A 15,413-nucleotide genomic window follows, 5' to 3' on the forward strand; every position below is an offset into this window, starting at 1 on the left:
TTTTGTCCATGGACACACTTATTTAGGAGAGGAGGTTAATTCTGTGCTCAAATTACTAGGTGAGATTCAATTCCCAGGTCTGCTTTACACTTCCCAAGGTGACTGTTTAGCTACTTCATTCTTTAATTCCTTAATTCCACCTGGAAGACAGAGGTAATTAAAAAAAAAATGATTAAAATGATTTCTGAGGCATTTAGAGTGTTGAGTGAGGGAGATCACAAAAACAAACATATAGAACAAGAAGAGGTGGCTTGCAGAGATGGCAAGACTACAAGCCTATGACAGTATATAATTACTATTCTTATGATATTCATGGAATAATACTCTCAGGATTAGTGCACCAATACATTGCAAGATTTCTTCAGAACTAACATGATTTTTAGAGGGCAGGATGAGGGAATGGCATGGAGCTGCATCAAGGGAGGTTCAGACTGAATTTTAGGAAAAGGTTCTTCACCAAGAGGGTGGTCAGCCACTGGACCAGGCTGCCCAGGGAAGTGGTCACAGCAGCAAGCATGCCAGAGTGCAAGAAGCATTTAGACAATGCTCTCTGATACATGGTCTGATTTTTGGTTGGTCCTATGGGGAGCCAGGAGTTGGACTTGATGATCTTTGTGGGTCCCTTCAACTCAGGATATTCTATGATTCTGGGATTTTGTCATTATTGAGTGAACACTCTGGTATCTTGTCCTCAGCAAGGCAATCCCCTTAAAGGGAAGGCTTGCCATAAAGGTGAAGGCTTATGAAGGCATTTAGAGGATTGCACACAGACAGATACCTTATAGACTGAGTTGGGTCTGTTCGGGACATCTTCTGCTCTATAGGAATCTGCTCCCACTTAAAGTGAAGGCTCCAGTCAAACCCTGTGAAAAAAAGAAACATACCAGATAGGTTTTGTTCTTGATTTTCTACTAGCTTTAGCAATAGCCTCTGTCCTTACATCACAAGCTACCCTACTTTCCTTCCCTGACCTCCCTTTTCTGTCTACCCAAAATAGTAAGAGTCTATCTTAATGCAGCTAAGAAGTTGACAATTTACTGTCTTGGCGTCCTCATCCCTTAGCAGTACAGGTCTCTGCTCAGTTCCACTCTACATTTTCAGGAGAGTGTTGTCAGTGTGAGATGTACTCATTAGTGCTGCTGCATTTTGGCCAGTTTGTTTTACACTTCCCTGAGTACCAGAGTTATGAGGCTTTAATCAAAGCTCTTTGTGGGGTTGGATGTGACGCACTGTGGAAACAAAGGCTTGTAGAGCATTTTAACCATTTTCCCCTCTGAGCCTACCATTTGCTTACAGTTGGCCTGTGGTGGAGAGCTGAGCACAGCAGTCAGTAGCACCATACCACTGTTAAGGTTAGCCACATAGGAACAAAGCCTGGACACTTGTGCTAATATAGAGTTTAATTTTCCATTCCTTATTCTAGTGGCTCTCTCCCAGGGAGCAAATTGCATCATGCAGAAACAGCACAAGATGCTAAAAGGACCACAAGTAGCACAAGAAGAGTGAAGAGTTTGTAGGGGTGGCTTTCACCGATCTTCTTTCGTATTACCCTCCTTCCCTTAGTGGAACCTGTAAAGAGTCACCTCCATGGTTTATGAACATAAAAACAGAGCACAGAAGGAGTGTGTTTCATGGCTGGCTGCTCAGTCTGAGTGCCACAGCCTAAAAATCCTGCTGTTCACTTGCTGGTAGGAGGTAAAGTGGCCAGAGGATATGGTGATATATGTAACCAGTTAACTAAGCCCTGATACTGCAAGACACAATGACACTGATGTAAGCTCAAGAAAAGAAAAAAAGAAAAAAAAAAAAGAAAAAAAAAAAAAACAGTATTTAGGCTTTAATTCAACTCTGCAAAAGATCTGATTTAGCAAGTTGCAGGAAAAGGAGGACAGAGAACCCATCAGGAAAGAGCCTCACTATTTTCTTGTAAAGCTAAAGAGAACAACAATTATTTTTCATGCACCATCCCTCAGGCCAAGCTTACACAAGCCGTTCGTTATACCCACCTCCCCGCAGATCTGCTGATGCTGCCAGGTAGGCAAAATTATCCAGGCTGATAACATCAATGATTGGACTCACCACTCGGGTATAATCCTGAAGGAGATAGAGAAAGGGGGAAAAAACAGTCAGGTTATTCTTGAGGGTCTGGAAAAACTGCCAGAGATCATAAAAAACACAAAGCTGCACATGTAACATCCAAATTTTTGTTTGGCTTCTCCAGTATAGTTCTGACAGCTGGGCAAGTGATGGATGTCCACAACATCCAAACAAGGAGATGGTGGGTATTAGCCAAGTGTGCACCATGGAAATGGGGAATGAAGCGTGGGACCCTGATACCCAGAAGTGCTGCTAAGAAACAGCTCTTTATTTTCTGCCCAAGTCACAGGACGTGAATCACTGTCCCTAAGGTTTTGTGCTCATTTTTGCTATCTATTGACAGCATGCTTCCTGCTCAGCCATCCTTGAATTAACTCATTGCCATCAGCCCAGAAACAATCAACCCACTAAAAAAAACATCTCCCTAATAAGTGTTATGAATCAAAGCTCCATAATTAAGAATCGTAGCACAAAATAAAAAAAATAAATATATTGTAATATTAAAGGGATACTTTACTGGCCTTAAGGGGTATAGATAGTTACAGTTTTACTTTGCAATCCTTTTAGTAAATGGAACTTGAGATTATAACAAGTTTTCTTCATGAGACAGGGCATTAGAGACAGCCTTGTGATAGCTGAAATCTATGATGAAACAGAGAGCTGGCAATTCCAGAAATATCATCTTGTTATCTGGCACCTACCAGCCTCCACAATGTTCATACCAAGCCTCCATTTCATGCCTTGAAGTAGCTCCTCCTGCTGTGGCCTGGCTGGCCAGCATGGAAGCAAGAGCCTATTGCTCATGGATATCCCCTTAGTGCTGTGACAGCTGCACAGGGAGTATGCTGGCAGTGCCTGAGCCCGATGCTCCAGCTACTGCTCCTACTAGACAGCACTAGGACTGGGTAGGGCAAGACTGAAATCCAAACCAGGACCCACATCGGGAACGTATGAAGTAGGTCTGCAACACGCTGACTTGAAATCTGCTCACTAAATAAGGCTGGAGTCGGCAGCCAAGCTTTTGCAAGTTAGATCCTTCCCTGAGGAAACCAGTGAGGTCTTTGCTGCTTAGGAACACCATGCTGCTGTAGTTTGACTTACACAGCATTAGTAAAGTAAATATTTATGGGCTTCCAAGATGGAGGATTTATTGAGCATGACTAAGAAGCAGAATCTTTTAAGTCATCGGCTCTGAAATTTCACCTTCTTCCACTGTAAGCCAGAGATGGATACAAGTCAGCAGTGCAATCAGGGTGACAGTTGCTAATATTCCTGTCTCGTTTTCACTCTTCCAGACACATGACAAACCTTTCCCAAGTGAGCCAACAAAAGGACATCCCTGCACTCACTGGCAGCTCCTCCGTGCTGGGAAGCTCCCGTCACTCAGCACCTCCTGCCCTGCCACATCGGCAGGAGCATGTATGAAGGCCATCAGGGATCTCTTGCCCATCTAGCTCAGGCTGTACCTTCCTCTGTAACAGCCTGCCTGAAAAGAGGACTACCTGGGAAGGCTCTGTCCTTGCTGACACTGTTCCTGGCACACAAGGGCACAGCATTCATCAGCACAAGGCAGGCCCCAGCCCCAGCTAGCCCAGACTGGGAGATGGTGCTCACCTCTTTAACCCTCTGAAGCATTGGCTGCAGCCACTCGCTGTTGACTTCACAGTGACTGTCCAAGAAGGTGAGGATGTCGGCGGTGGCCACTTCAGCTCCTCGCACCCGAGAGCGAATCAGCCCTGCGATGAGGAGCCAGAAGGTTAGGAAGGGAAACAGCTGAGCCTCCTTCAGAAAATAAACTAATTGGGTGGCCATTAGCATGAGAAGACCAGGTGATTGTCCACTATCACACCTCTGTCAGGAGCAGAAAGCAGCTACAGCAGGGCATCCCTTGAGGGCCACACCACAACGTGAGCCCCCCCAGCGCTCAAAGAATGACTTAATCTGCTACTTCTGTCCATGCCACTCAACTTTCATCTGGTTCCTGCCTTGACGAGGGTCCCCTTCCCACACATACCTTGCTGCTGCCTGGGCCACACCTGCTCAGTGTCTCTCCCCTCAGAGCACCCTACTGCCTCTCTTACCACTTAAACAGGAACCAGCTCTACTCTCTTGCTGCCTTTCTTCCTTCTTACCTGCTTCCTTTTCTCCTTTATTCTAACCCGTGATCAGAGGTGTCGGCCTGGCTCTCAGACATCTCCATACTTTCTCACAGACCATCCCACTACCTGGGATGACTTTCATGAACAGAACAGTGACTCCTGTCTCTCATTTCAGACCCTTGCTCCAGGCCTGCTGTGCACTGACAGCTTTAGAAATCAGCCAGAACATTTGAGTCAAACTAGAGAGCAGCCGGGTAAGTCAGTGTTACCATTTATGCATACATGAGATATATAAGAATTTTTTCCTTAATTGTATTTATTTATGATAATATAATTGTTTTTTTTTCCTTTCCCACATCTCCTGAATGGCTTATTATCTTGCTCTCTGAGTTTAAAAGACAGGACTTCCATCTGCACCTATATTCACAAAGATCTTAAAATGTTGTCCTTGCTCTAGCCAGGGCCTCCGGATACCACTTGTCATTACTTAACTATGAAATGAGAGCCTTAGGTTTGATAAGAGAGGTTATCTGTCCACAGACCTCCAACACTAGGACACCAAACCCTTATACTGGGAAAAAAAAAAAAAAAAAAAAAAAAAAAGAAGAAAAAAAAAACAACATGACGGTAAGAAACAACTTACATGCAGCTGGCAGGCAAACAGGGCCATGTGGGAAAGCCCACTAAAACGTTGCACCTACGAAGTTTCCACACTCACCTTCTCGACGGGTGTTTCGTAGACACTTGACCTTCGGGATCTTGGTAAGGAGCTGGCAGTCCTCAGCTTAAGGAAGGCAAAAAAACGTTTGGCACACATGCATGAATTACTTGGCTTCAACAGAGAGCTCCAATTAACTATTCTCCTGCATCGCCATGGGAGGGGAACTTCGGCTTTCACTTAGTATCACATTAAGCAGCCTGATGGCCTTAGTTCTCTTGTCTAAAGGGTACAGAAAAGAAAGCTGCTTGCCTGCTGTCCACCTCAGACAGCTGAGGCTCCAGTGGGCCAGGCCATCGCCCTCCTACACTCAGCACTTCACAGCAACATCAGGGCATATGCTAGCAATGTGGCACTGAGCGATGATGAAAACGAGGGGCTGTAGGGAGCCTGGGCTGTAAATTGCAGAAGTGCCAAGTAAAAGAGAGCCCTGTCATATGAAGTGATCTCATCCATTCTCTTTGCCTTCAGCGGCTCACCTGGGCATTTCCCAACATTTATTCTCAAGGCAGTTTCTGCTTGATTTTATTTAATGTAAGTCACAGGGATCTGACCTGCTTCCTTGGAGACGCTATTAGATTAATAGATGGATGCCTAACTGAGGGCTTTGCTGGCAGCTTGCCTGAATCTTGGGCCATCCCTCATTTCCACTGCCCAGGGAACATGATGGAGAGCAGCAGCTCCCAGGCTCAGCCCATCCATAGCAAAGCACCAGGTCATGCAAGTTTTCAAGGCTGCACGGGCTTTGCAGGATGCCATGGGCTACACTGCCTGAGAACTGCCCTAGCAGAAGTCACAGTAATAGCAATTTCTAATACACTTTTCCCCTGCTTCTGCACGCCCTCATCACTTTCCATGTTTATTCCACACTCCTTTTCATGTCTTACATCCCCCCCTTACCCATTTTCATCCACCCACAGACTCAGCACTCTGGGGAGAATGTAAAAGCCATCATCCAAAGTGCATCTCTTGGCACAGTCCTGCAGGAGCATTTCCACTCTCAAGGACACATGCAATCTGAAATACTGCTCTTGTGTGGGCACTCTGGCAGCTGCTGCACCATCCAAGTAAAGTGGCAGGTGCTTTCAAAGTCTACTGAGATTTTGCTGGACAGCTGCTACAACAGAAAGCATCTCTTCTCTTGGCTAAGTCACCATTTCAAATAAGTACAAGAACCTTTATCTAGTCACTCACTCTCCAGGAGTGGAGCACATCACTCTGAGTGTAACAAGGTGCCAGCACTGGCAGACTCTTTGTATTTTTGAAGAAACTGAGGTAGATACTAAAGCAAAGAGTCATCAAATAGGTACTAAAGCATCCCTATGGAGGCGCTTCAGTGCAGTAGCTGTATGAGCACAGATATCTGTCTGCCAGAGAGAAAAATAAGAACTGTCACAGGATAGGGTTTTTTGATATATTTTTTTCCACTTAGGAACCTAAATGGGAATTTCTGGCTGAGCCCTGTGCAGTGCTGGTGCCAGAGATCCATCGGCATTGATCTGGAACACTTAGGCCACTGGCATTATATAGGAATTTTCAAGGGGCTGAGTGTGAGACACTTAGGACTGTTTAGAGATGCTCAGAAACACCCAACCCCAACAGCTGGATGCAGCTCAGTCTTTATCCAAATCAGACTCTGAAAGCATCATTCTTAAATCCCCAACCTCAGCATTGCCTCAGCAACTGTGCTGAAGAGCTCACAAAATGGTACACAATGAAACTAGACAGAGATCTCTGGCAATGTGGCCAAAACTGCCAAGCTGACAGAGAGGGAAGACGCACCAGACAAAAAAAGCAGGAAACTCTGGCTTCTGCCATGCACGTGCTTAAAACAAATACAAAGACCACCTCCCTCTTGCTTTTCTCTTGTACACAGACATGATGGAATCTCTGTGAGAGAGGGGGACTAAATAGAGCAAACAAAAATATGGAAAATAGAGGGGAAAAAAAGTGCAAGGGAAATGGGTCCATACTTACGATCTGAGCTGAAGTCATCTACCAAAATGATCTCCTGGATGAGGCTGGGAGGAGTGCGGTTCAGGACGCTGCAGGGATCCAGAGAGGAAAAAGACAGTCTCTGTGAGTTGCCAAAGTAATGGCAATGGTAGGACTGACACAAGCCTGCTGTGCCACGCGTTACAGCAGGAATAACAAACGCCAGTGGAAGAGGTAACCCTGCGCTTGTACCCCTTTTGGTTGTTACTTGTCTTTCATTCAAAACAGCCACGACATTTGCTGAGACACACCTTTCCTTTGGGTGGCTTCCACTGTACTTTGCAATACCACCAGAGATGTAGTGAGTTTGTGTCTGCAGGACACAGACACTTTCGCATATAAGGAAAGGTGATAAGAGGTGATAAGAGCTTCCACCCTCTATAGAGGTTGATATACTCTAGTACCCTGGAGTTACATTTTGTCTCTCTCATTTGTTTAAAATGCTTGAACTAATTTTCTATGACTTTCTCCAAACCCCTCCCTTGGCTTTACAACCACACAGCACACTCCCTCTTTGAGCCTCCTTCAGCAAATGCACAGGCAGGTCCTCACCACCTCCAATAAGACTGCCCACGTGCTGAAAGTCACTTGCACTTAGGCACCCCATGAAGAGGTCAGTTACGCAAACTTCAATATTAAAAATCAGAGGTAAACACTGTCCTCATGGTTCTAGCGACCCATCTCATTCCAGTGGGAGTTACTCTTCTGATTTTGAGTGATTTAGGGGAAAGTGTTGGTTAAGTTCTTTGTGTTTTTTTTTTGTTTTGTTTTGTTTTGTTTGGCTTTTTTTTTGTTGTTCTATATAGGAAACACAACAAGCATAATCTCATACTCCCAGGAATGGCCCACTAAGTCTGCAGAGAAAGAAGTCACTGTCTTGCTAACTAGCATCAATGATGGCTTTGCATACAGAGCCAAAGCTTCCTTAGTTTTCTGTTGTCTCACACTGCAAAATCCTGACTGCTCTGCTGTTCAGTATCACATCCCACTCTATTTCAGATGTATGCTGCTTCATACGTCTCAAGAGTATTTGTATTTTGAGCTTATATGTCCCTGGATGTCTGAGCTTGCATTTTTCAAAGCTGAACTTCATTTGCTGCTCTTGGCTCATACTTCTCTGGATCCTTTAGCGTTGCATAGCGGGGTGGGAGGTGGGAGATGTTCCTCTCTGCATTTATGACTGCAGCTTTTCCCAGCACAGCCATTATCTGCATATTTTAAAGACAAGGTTGCCCTGTGCTGAAATACTTGTCCATGCAAACTCAATGCAAAGCATTAGCGATCCAGACTGGCTGCATACTGCAGCGTAACAGCTGTAAAATGGGATTCTAATTCTTCTCCCACTGCCTTGACTACTAGTGCTGCTCACATTTTCTCCACAAGTTTCAGGTCTTCCAAGTTAACATAACTGGCAAAAAAGCCAACACATTGTTTTCCATTCCTCAGTTGTCCACTGATCCCCCAGCAGAGGAAGCATTCTTGAAGAGTTCACAGCTTCCCGCTCAATGCCTAGTTTTGCTCTCAGCTCTGCAATAATTTGCTGTGGATCCTTGGGAAAGGTACTTTATCTTCTTTGCACTTCATCTTGCCTGTTTTTTAACAACCAACACAGTAATCCGACTATTTCCCTTCAGTGAGGTGCCGAGGCTAGCATGACAATCAATTACTCTTGGGAACAAAGTGTATTATGAGGATTCCAAAATCCAAAATCCAAATGACAATTGCCTTTTACAGCAGAAACACAGACTTCTACCCTCATCTCAAAGATACCTTACAACCTTCGTCCTTCCTCACAGCTTTGTTGTTCTTTCAATATCAGTGTCCTGACTCAGTCCTACAACACCAAATCAGCAACTGCCAATAGCTTTTTCCTCTGCTGATCTGTCCATCCCTCATCAGTTCACAAATACTCTTGTTTATTCCATATGTTAGCAGAGAACCATCTCTTTTTTCTTGTGCTCTAAAATTGTCTCTTCTTTCGCCATTAATTAAATTGTCATCATAATGAGTTACAATACCAAAGGTCTAGCATTGCATCAGCATCCTTTACGCATAATTTATACAGGCTGCCTGCACAGGCACTGAACCACTAACAGTTGTTCAAGACCCTTGTCTTAAAGCCTGACCATTCACCTTTGCATTTACAAAGACAAACAGTACCTGCAATACTGACTGAAATCAGAAATAAATAAAAAGAAAGGGCGGTTGATCTTCCCTTCTACAAAAATCATCACTGCAACACACATGATGGTATCACTTAACAACTAATCAGGCAAAGACACCAATTATTCAAAATGGCTTTTGAATGACAGTTATTTCCAAGAAGAACAGGATGCCAAGCAAGTAACTGGTTTGCAAGTGACAGCTACGTCCTGCCAAGGAAAAGATCAAGCAGGCATGCAGCTCTTGATGGACTCGCAGCACCAGCAGGACCAAGGCTGTCAGCAATGACCCATTTGTTTTGGAACATTCACAGGTCCTGGAGGATAGCCCATTTCCCACTTTCTTCCCTACACACCTTCTTAGTCACTTGCTGAATATTTTTAAGCAGTTTTCTTCCTTTAGGCTGAAAACTAACCAAAGTTCATCTGAAGGGCTCTCCACATGGGACCAGTGAGATTTAGGGCAGCATGGCCTATTCATGCTTGGGCCTGGTCCCTATGGCATCCACTTTTCAAGATCTTTGCTGGGGGCTCCGGGTTGCAGAAGACCACATCTGAGAGACTGGCGAGGCCACTTCTTAAGTGCTATGTCCAATTCTGGGCTTCACAGGACAAGAAAAACAAGGACATGCTGAAGCAGGTCTAGTAAAGAACCAAGTAAGATGATTTAAGGACTGGAGCATCATATGCATGAAGCGAGGCTGAAAGAGCTGGGATTGTTTAGCCTTGAAAACAGAAGGCTCAGAGATGTTGCATTGTCTCTGTCCTTGGAGATATTCAAAACTGACTGGACACAGACGTGAGCAACCTACTCAAGCTGATCCTGCTTGGAGCAAACCTGGCCTGTTAATGCACTGGCAATGCTCATCTGCTCGTTAGTACATATCACCCCCATAGGACATGGATATCAGTTCCTCTCTTTATGGGTTACTGCTGTTCTGAATGTCATCTTCTCTACATTTTAATTATCATAGCATCTGGCTATTTGATTGACTGCCTTGAGATCTTTCTTGAGGATCACACTACTACAGCTTCTGAGCACCTAGCCATTTATTATCTGACCTATGATGTAATCAGCAGAAATCTCCTGCTGTTGCCCTAGCAGCACTGTAGTTCCAAACAAATCTGCTCATTTTCTGAACAGTGGCTCCGCAGAACTAATTTTATGGTTCAAGAGAAAAGGAAATGGTAAGAGGTAAAAAGACAGAATGTGTTAATGCAATATATGCAGACCTCTGAAAACACAGCAGCACCAAGCCGGGCAGACAGAAACCCAGCCTTCTAGCCATAAGGCTGACTTGAACAAGCTTGTTATTTATTCATAAAGCACATTCCTCTAAGCCCACAGGACCTGACAAGAAGTTATGATGATGAATAATGCATTCCTGCTAGTGATACCATGAGTTCAACCTTCTACCTGGACAATTCACTCTCCTTTCAGCCTTCACAATCTGTTCCTGGACCTGCTTGCAGGCTTCAGGGACCATCTATGCAAATGCTTGATAAGTCAGAGGGCAAAGGACATATTTTATGTAAAATTAAAAAAGGAAAAGAGCCTCCCCAGGTTCTGCAGGGGTGATGGGGAGGAGAAGGAGCAGCTGTAGCACTGCTCTGTGGTGCAGATAATTGCATGGTCCCATCTGCTTGGGGATGCTGCCAGGCCCTATGCCACCTATTTACTGGTCAGATTTGGCCACTGCTGATACTCAGAAATCAGGAGCCACTAGTATAAAATAGCAAGCAAACCTTGCTTGCCTAACCACTGCAAATGTCTACACCCACCAGTGGTGGCCTTCCAGGCACGGTGATTTGGGCCCAGCACCCCGTGCTGAACTCACCTCTTCACCGTACGGAGCAGGGTGGAGCGGGCCTCGTTGTGGAAGGTGATGATGAGGCTGGTAGCTGGCAGGTCTGGATCGTAGCGTACAGAGGTGCACCTGCAACACCAAAGAGCAGAAGTGTGAGCCAAACATCGTCCACCAGCAGCTGCTGGGGCAATGCATCTAGAATATCTATAAGAGAAGAGAATAATATGCTAAAACCAGAACCAGCACAGTGGAGATGCAGCAAGGGAGCTCAGAACACTAGTACTGCAGCTGGCAAGGGAAAATAATTCCTCTTATCTTCTTATCTGACTTTGTAATGTTAGGTATGTATATTCATTCACACACTCAAAATCAAGAACTACCTCAGAATCAGCTTGCACCAGGGCTGCTTATACCCTGTGGACAACAAAGATTCTTGGAGGAGAGCAACTCATGAATATGAACCCTGGATCCAATTCTGGCAGGTACTAGAAATGACAGATTTGGGCTGATCTGCTCCTCCGGAATGCTGCCACCTTAACTTCCAGCCCGTATCAGGCAGCAGTCAGTCTGCACTGATTTCTGGCCTGGCAAAGAACCTGCACCTGAAACTGTGGCCCGGTGTTTTTAACTACTTAAGACCATGCTTAGACGGAATACATCACTAGAAGGAATATAATTCATTTCTTATAGCCACTACTTGTACTCCTACATTTAGTTACTATTTTTTTCATGGCTATTGCAAAATTGTTAACTATTTTTATCACCACCTTCAATCCTACTGGTTTACAACTATTCTAAATTACTACTATTTTTCATTGCAATATTTTATTAAGACGACTACTTCTTACAGCAATTTTCAAACATACAAAAAACCTTTGAAAAGACTAAAGTGAAAAAAATGCGATCAGACAGGAGACATACCTCACTTATTACTGTTTCAAAATAAATCCATGGTGTAATGAATGTAAAATGCATTAAGTCATCAGGAAGTGGAAAAACAAAAGAGAGAGGTGTATGTGTTACTTGAGAGAGACTTTCTAAGATCTCAGCATTATTACAGCATCACAGAGGACAAGGATAAAGTTTGTGCTTGAAAGTGGGGTCTACCTTTGCTTTGGATCAGAAAACAGCTACATGCTAGGTTAGAAGCAGATTGTAGGATGTATTGATTTCTCAAACCACATCCAACTTGTATCAGCTGAAAAAAGTCCTCATCCTAAGTTGCCATCACATCAGCCATTCCAATATCGCTACAAGGCAAGGTGCCCAAAAACTCCCCCATCTCCCTGCAGAACAGAGGAACACGGTAATAGGTTTATCTGCCCTGATCATACACTGCTTAGGGACTCCCCATTGCTTAAGGGAATGTTTGCAAAGCTGGGGCCTGAAGCGGCCATACGTTTCCATGGAACAGCATATATGTTTGTCTTCAGGCTGAAGTGCACAGACAGGGCTTTTCACAAAAAGCGTGCTCTGCATGATACCACAGATCATAGATCAAAATAAATAATTCCTCTTTGAAGGAAGCTGTTTTTAGGCCAGAGCATGACAGCAGATTAACAGAAAACAGCAATCCTGCATGGCAGGGAGATCTGTCAGCAAGGGAGGACATGCACCGCTGCCTCTGAGTCACTAGCAAGCCAATCCCTAGCACTAGGTCGGGGAACGGGACCGCAAGACTTTCATCTCACAACCACGGTTCCAACCGCTTACATTCACAAAGCACCCTGACAGCTGTCAGTGCTGGCAAACTCACACAGCTCCATTTCTCCTGACATCCCTTTCGCAGTTTCAGTCAAGTTAGATGCCTGGCTTCCCTTCCCCAGAAGCTTTGCAACACTGGGTCCAGGTTCCAGCCCAGACAGACCATCATTTCAGGCACGGTTACTCTGCTTCTATTTTTTCTTCTTTGAAGCAGGCTCTTTTGCACTATCCTATCCCTATCAAACCTATCATCTTCAAGGTACAACGTTATCTTTCTGTACTGAAGAAGGTACAAAATAATTACCTGGGCACTATTAGTAACTTAAGGATGAGTTTAATCAGCAGAATAAATTCACCCCCAGTGAAACAAGGACAGAACAACCAGCACTTTGCAAGCCATGAAATATTCACTGTATGAAGATGAAAATCGTGTTATTTTCATCCCCACCTCAGCACTTTTCATCCAAAATGTAACACTCTGGCTGAAAAGAACACACGAAATGAGTTCAGACAGCCAGGGCACACAGCAGGTGAGAAAAAACAGAGTAAAACAATGTTACAACAGCTGTGTACCTTGCAGCCAGGACAGAGGCTCACTGAGAAGCCAAGAGTGTAGAGGCAGTTATACAAAAAAAACAGCTGCCAGTTGAGCAATTTAAGCTGCAATGGAGGGGCTATGCTGAAACCCAAAAACTGAAATAACAGGATAGTGCTCAGACCTAGGAGAAGATGTACTAGAAAAGCAACAAGCTGGGCTGGGACTGAATGTGCACTGAGACCTTTGCAGATTAACCATGAAACAAAGTGAAGTAAGAAACAGTCCTTGGTGAAGAAAAGCTAAAGGCATCCTTTGTTAACACTGCAGAACAACACAGCGTGGCACTGGACTGCCCACAGCAAGCAGCAGCCATGGTGTGGAGCAAGGGCTGCACAGTACCTGTAGTGCCTGGTGTCCCGTATGGGCCGGTCGCTGCTGAGTTTGTCGCTCTCTAGCTGATTAAAAGCATGCTGGCGGTAGGGGTCTTCTCCAGCCTTCAGCAGCTTTGAGGACAAATAAGCCTTTTCATCAAACCCCCTCCGGCTGTTCTTCTCTCCTTGGGGAGCCCTTGTCATCTGGAGCAGAGATAAGCATCAGAGCGTCAGGGAGAGCAGCTGATCCATGTTTAGACACATGTAACACGTTTGGATGCAAACACTACGGGAGGCTGTTTGCCACATATCCGCAAGTAGCTCAGGTATGGCAGGAAGCAAGACAGGCAAGAGCTTGGAAGGGTAAGCAGGAAACCCTCACAGATGTAATGTTATAATTGCCTTCCCTGAGGAAAATTGCAGGCCTCGCTATCCTCACCAACTCAGCTTCAGCTGAAATCTGCTTTCCCGATAGTGCAGACAGAGCCAAATTCTCTGCAGCACTTGTTACACAGAACGTGCAAGACTGCAGGCATTTGGAAACCCTTCCAGACAGCACGGGCTTGAGAACAACCTCCAGCCAGTATGGCTGAAACACAGTACTTTGAGGAAAATTTTCAGCCTTTCATCATTCACTACTGCTTATGAACACAGATGGAGTTGATTTAACAGGTTTCCCCCTAAGCCTTGCTCAACTTTGTTCAGTCTCATGGAAGGCCATGATAAAGCTGGAAACTGCGTATGACCATCCCCAGTCCCACACAGAAGCTAAAACAACAGAGCTATCCCTCTCCACTCCCTAAATGCTTCTTAATTTCCTTTCCCTGGTCACGGAGTCAACACAATGCCAACACTCGAAGACCATCTCATAGGGTCACTGTCTCTGCAAAGGGCTCCTCTGCAGTGTGGACAACCCTAAGAGACCTGAATGGTTGAGCAAGATGATGGCAAATGAAATGCAGTGTACGCAAGTGCAAGGTAACACACATTAGAAGAAACAAATTAAACTACTCACACACACTGATGGACCGCAAACTAAATGTGACCACATGCATTACGGATCTGAGCATCCCCATGTACAGCTCAATGAAACCTCAGCACTTAGTGTGCAGAGGTGGAAAATAGGACAAAAAGTAGAATCACAGAGTATCCTGTGTTGGAAGGGATCCACAATGATCACTGAGTCCAACTCCTGGGTCCCCAAAGGACCACACAAAAAATCGGACCATGTGTCTCAGAGCACTGTCCAAATGCTTTTGAGAGCAAATGTCTGGACTTAGAACAGGACGGAGAAAACAAACTGTCATGAATGCTGTCATACAAAATCAGGGACAGCTCAGCAGTCATGGCCAGAGCACAGTTTTTGTCAACGCAGTCTCTGGAAATACATTTTTGGAGGATGAAGAGAAACTAAAGGTTATAATTATTCAGTTTGGAGAAAAGATGAATGAAATGACGGAGAGGAAAAAGGAAGACCCATCAAGTTATGACTACTATAGCCAAGTCAGCCTGATGCTCAGATCTCCCTTTCTGACCATACAAGAAAGGAAAAAACGTCTTGGCATAGGAAATAAAGCTACACTATTTTCAATACCCAGAAACTTTCTCAAACACAGCATGCTCAAGCTGCTGCACATGGATTTACCCAGCTCAGGTTCAGGCACACTTTGGCACGCACTCTGCCTCTCTTCCACCCTGCAGGCACCTCAGCGGGGATGCCAGCCCCTGTCTCCCCTGCTTCTTACACTTTCCCTGAGGTTGTATTGTCAGAACAAGGAAAAAACAGTTACTTTGGTTTCTTTAAAAGCTGAAATGATTTCCTCCTCTAATTTATATCTGAAGTTATGTCAATCAGAGCTTCCTTTCTTTCTCACCCTAGAAAACAACGCTGTTGTGTAGCAAAACCCCAGCAAATCCTGCG

General features: G+C 44.8%; 1 protein-coding gene across 1 annotated transcript in view; it reads right to left on the reverse strand.

The window, feature by feature from the left end:
* Positions 1 to 15,413, reverse strand: part of GALNT16 (polypeptide N-acetylgalactosaminyltransferase 16) — a 64,453-nt gene that overhangs the window by 20,866 nt on the left and 28,174 nt on the right. Inside the window, exons 2-8 of the mRNA XM_082760940.1 lie at positions 13,521 to 13,696; positions 10,910 to 11,008; positions 6,892 to 6,959; positions 4,915 to 4,980; positions 3,712 to 3,833; positions 2,007 to 2,094; positions 779 to 863 (exon numbers count right to left, since the gene is read on the reverse strand). Coding sequence (XP_082617066.1) covers positions 779 to 863; positions 2,007 to 2,094; positions 3,712 to 3,833; positions 4,915 to 4,980; positions 6,892 to 6,959; positions 10,910 to 11,008; positions 13,521 to 13,696 — 704 coding nt within the window. The remainder of the gene's footprint in view (positions 1 to 778; positions 864 to 2,006; positions 2,095 to 3,711; positions 3,834 to 4,914; positions 4,981 to 6,891; positions 6,960 to 10,909; positions 11,009 to 13,520; positions 13,697 to 15,413) is intronic.

The sequence above is a fragment of the Aythya marila genome, assembly GCF_965140915.1.
Source record: "Aythya marila genome assembly, chromosome: 5".
NCBI classification, from domain to species: domain Eukaryota; kingdom Metazoa; phylum Chordata; class Aves; order Anseriformes; family Anatidae; genus Aythya; species Aythya marila.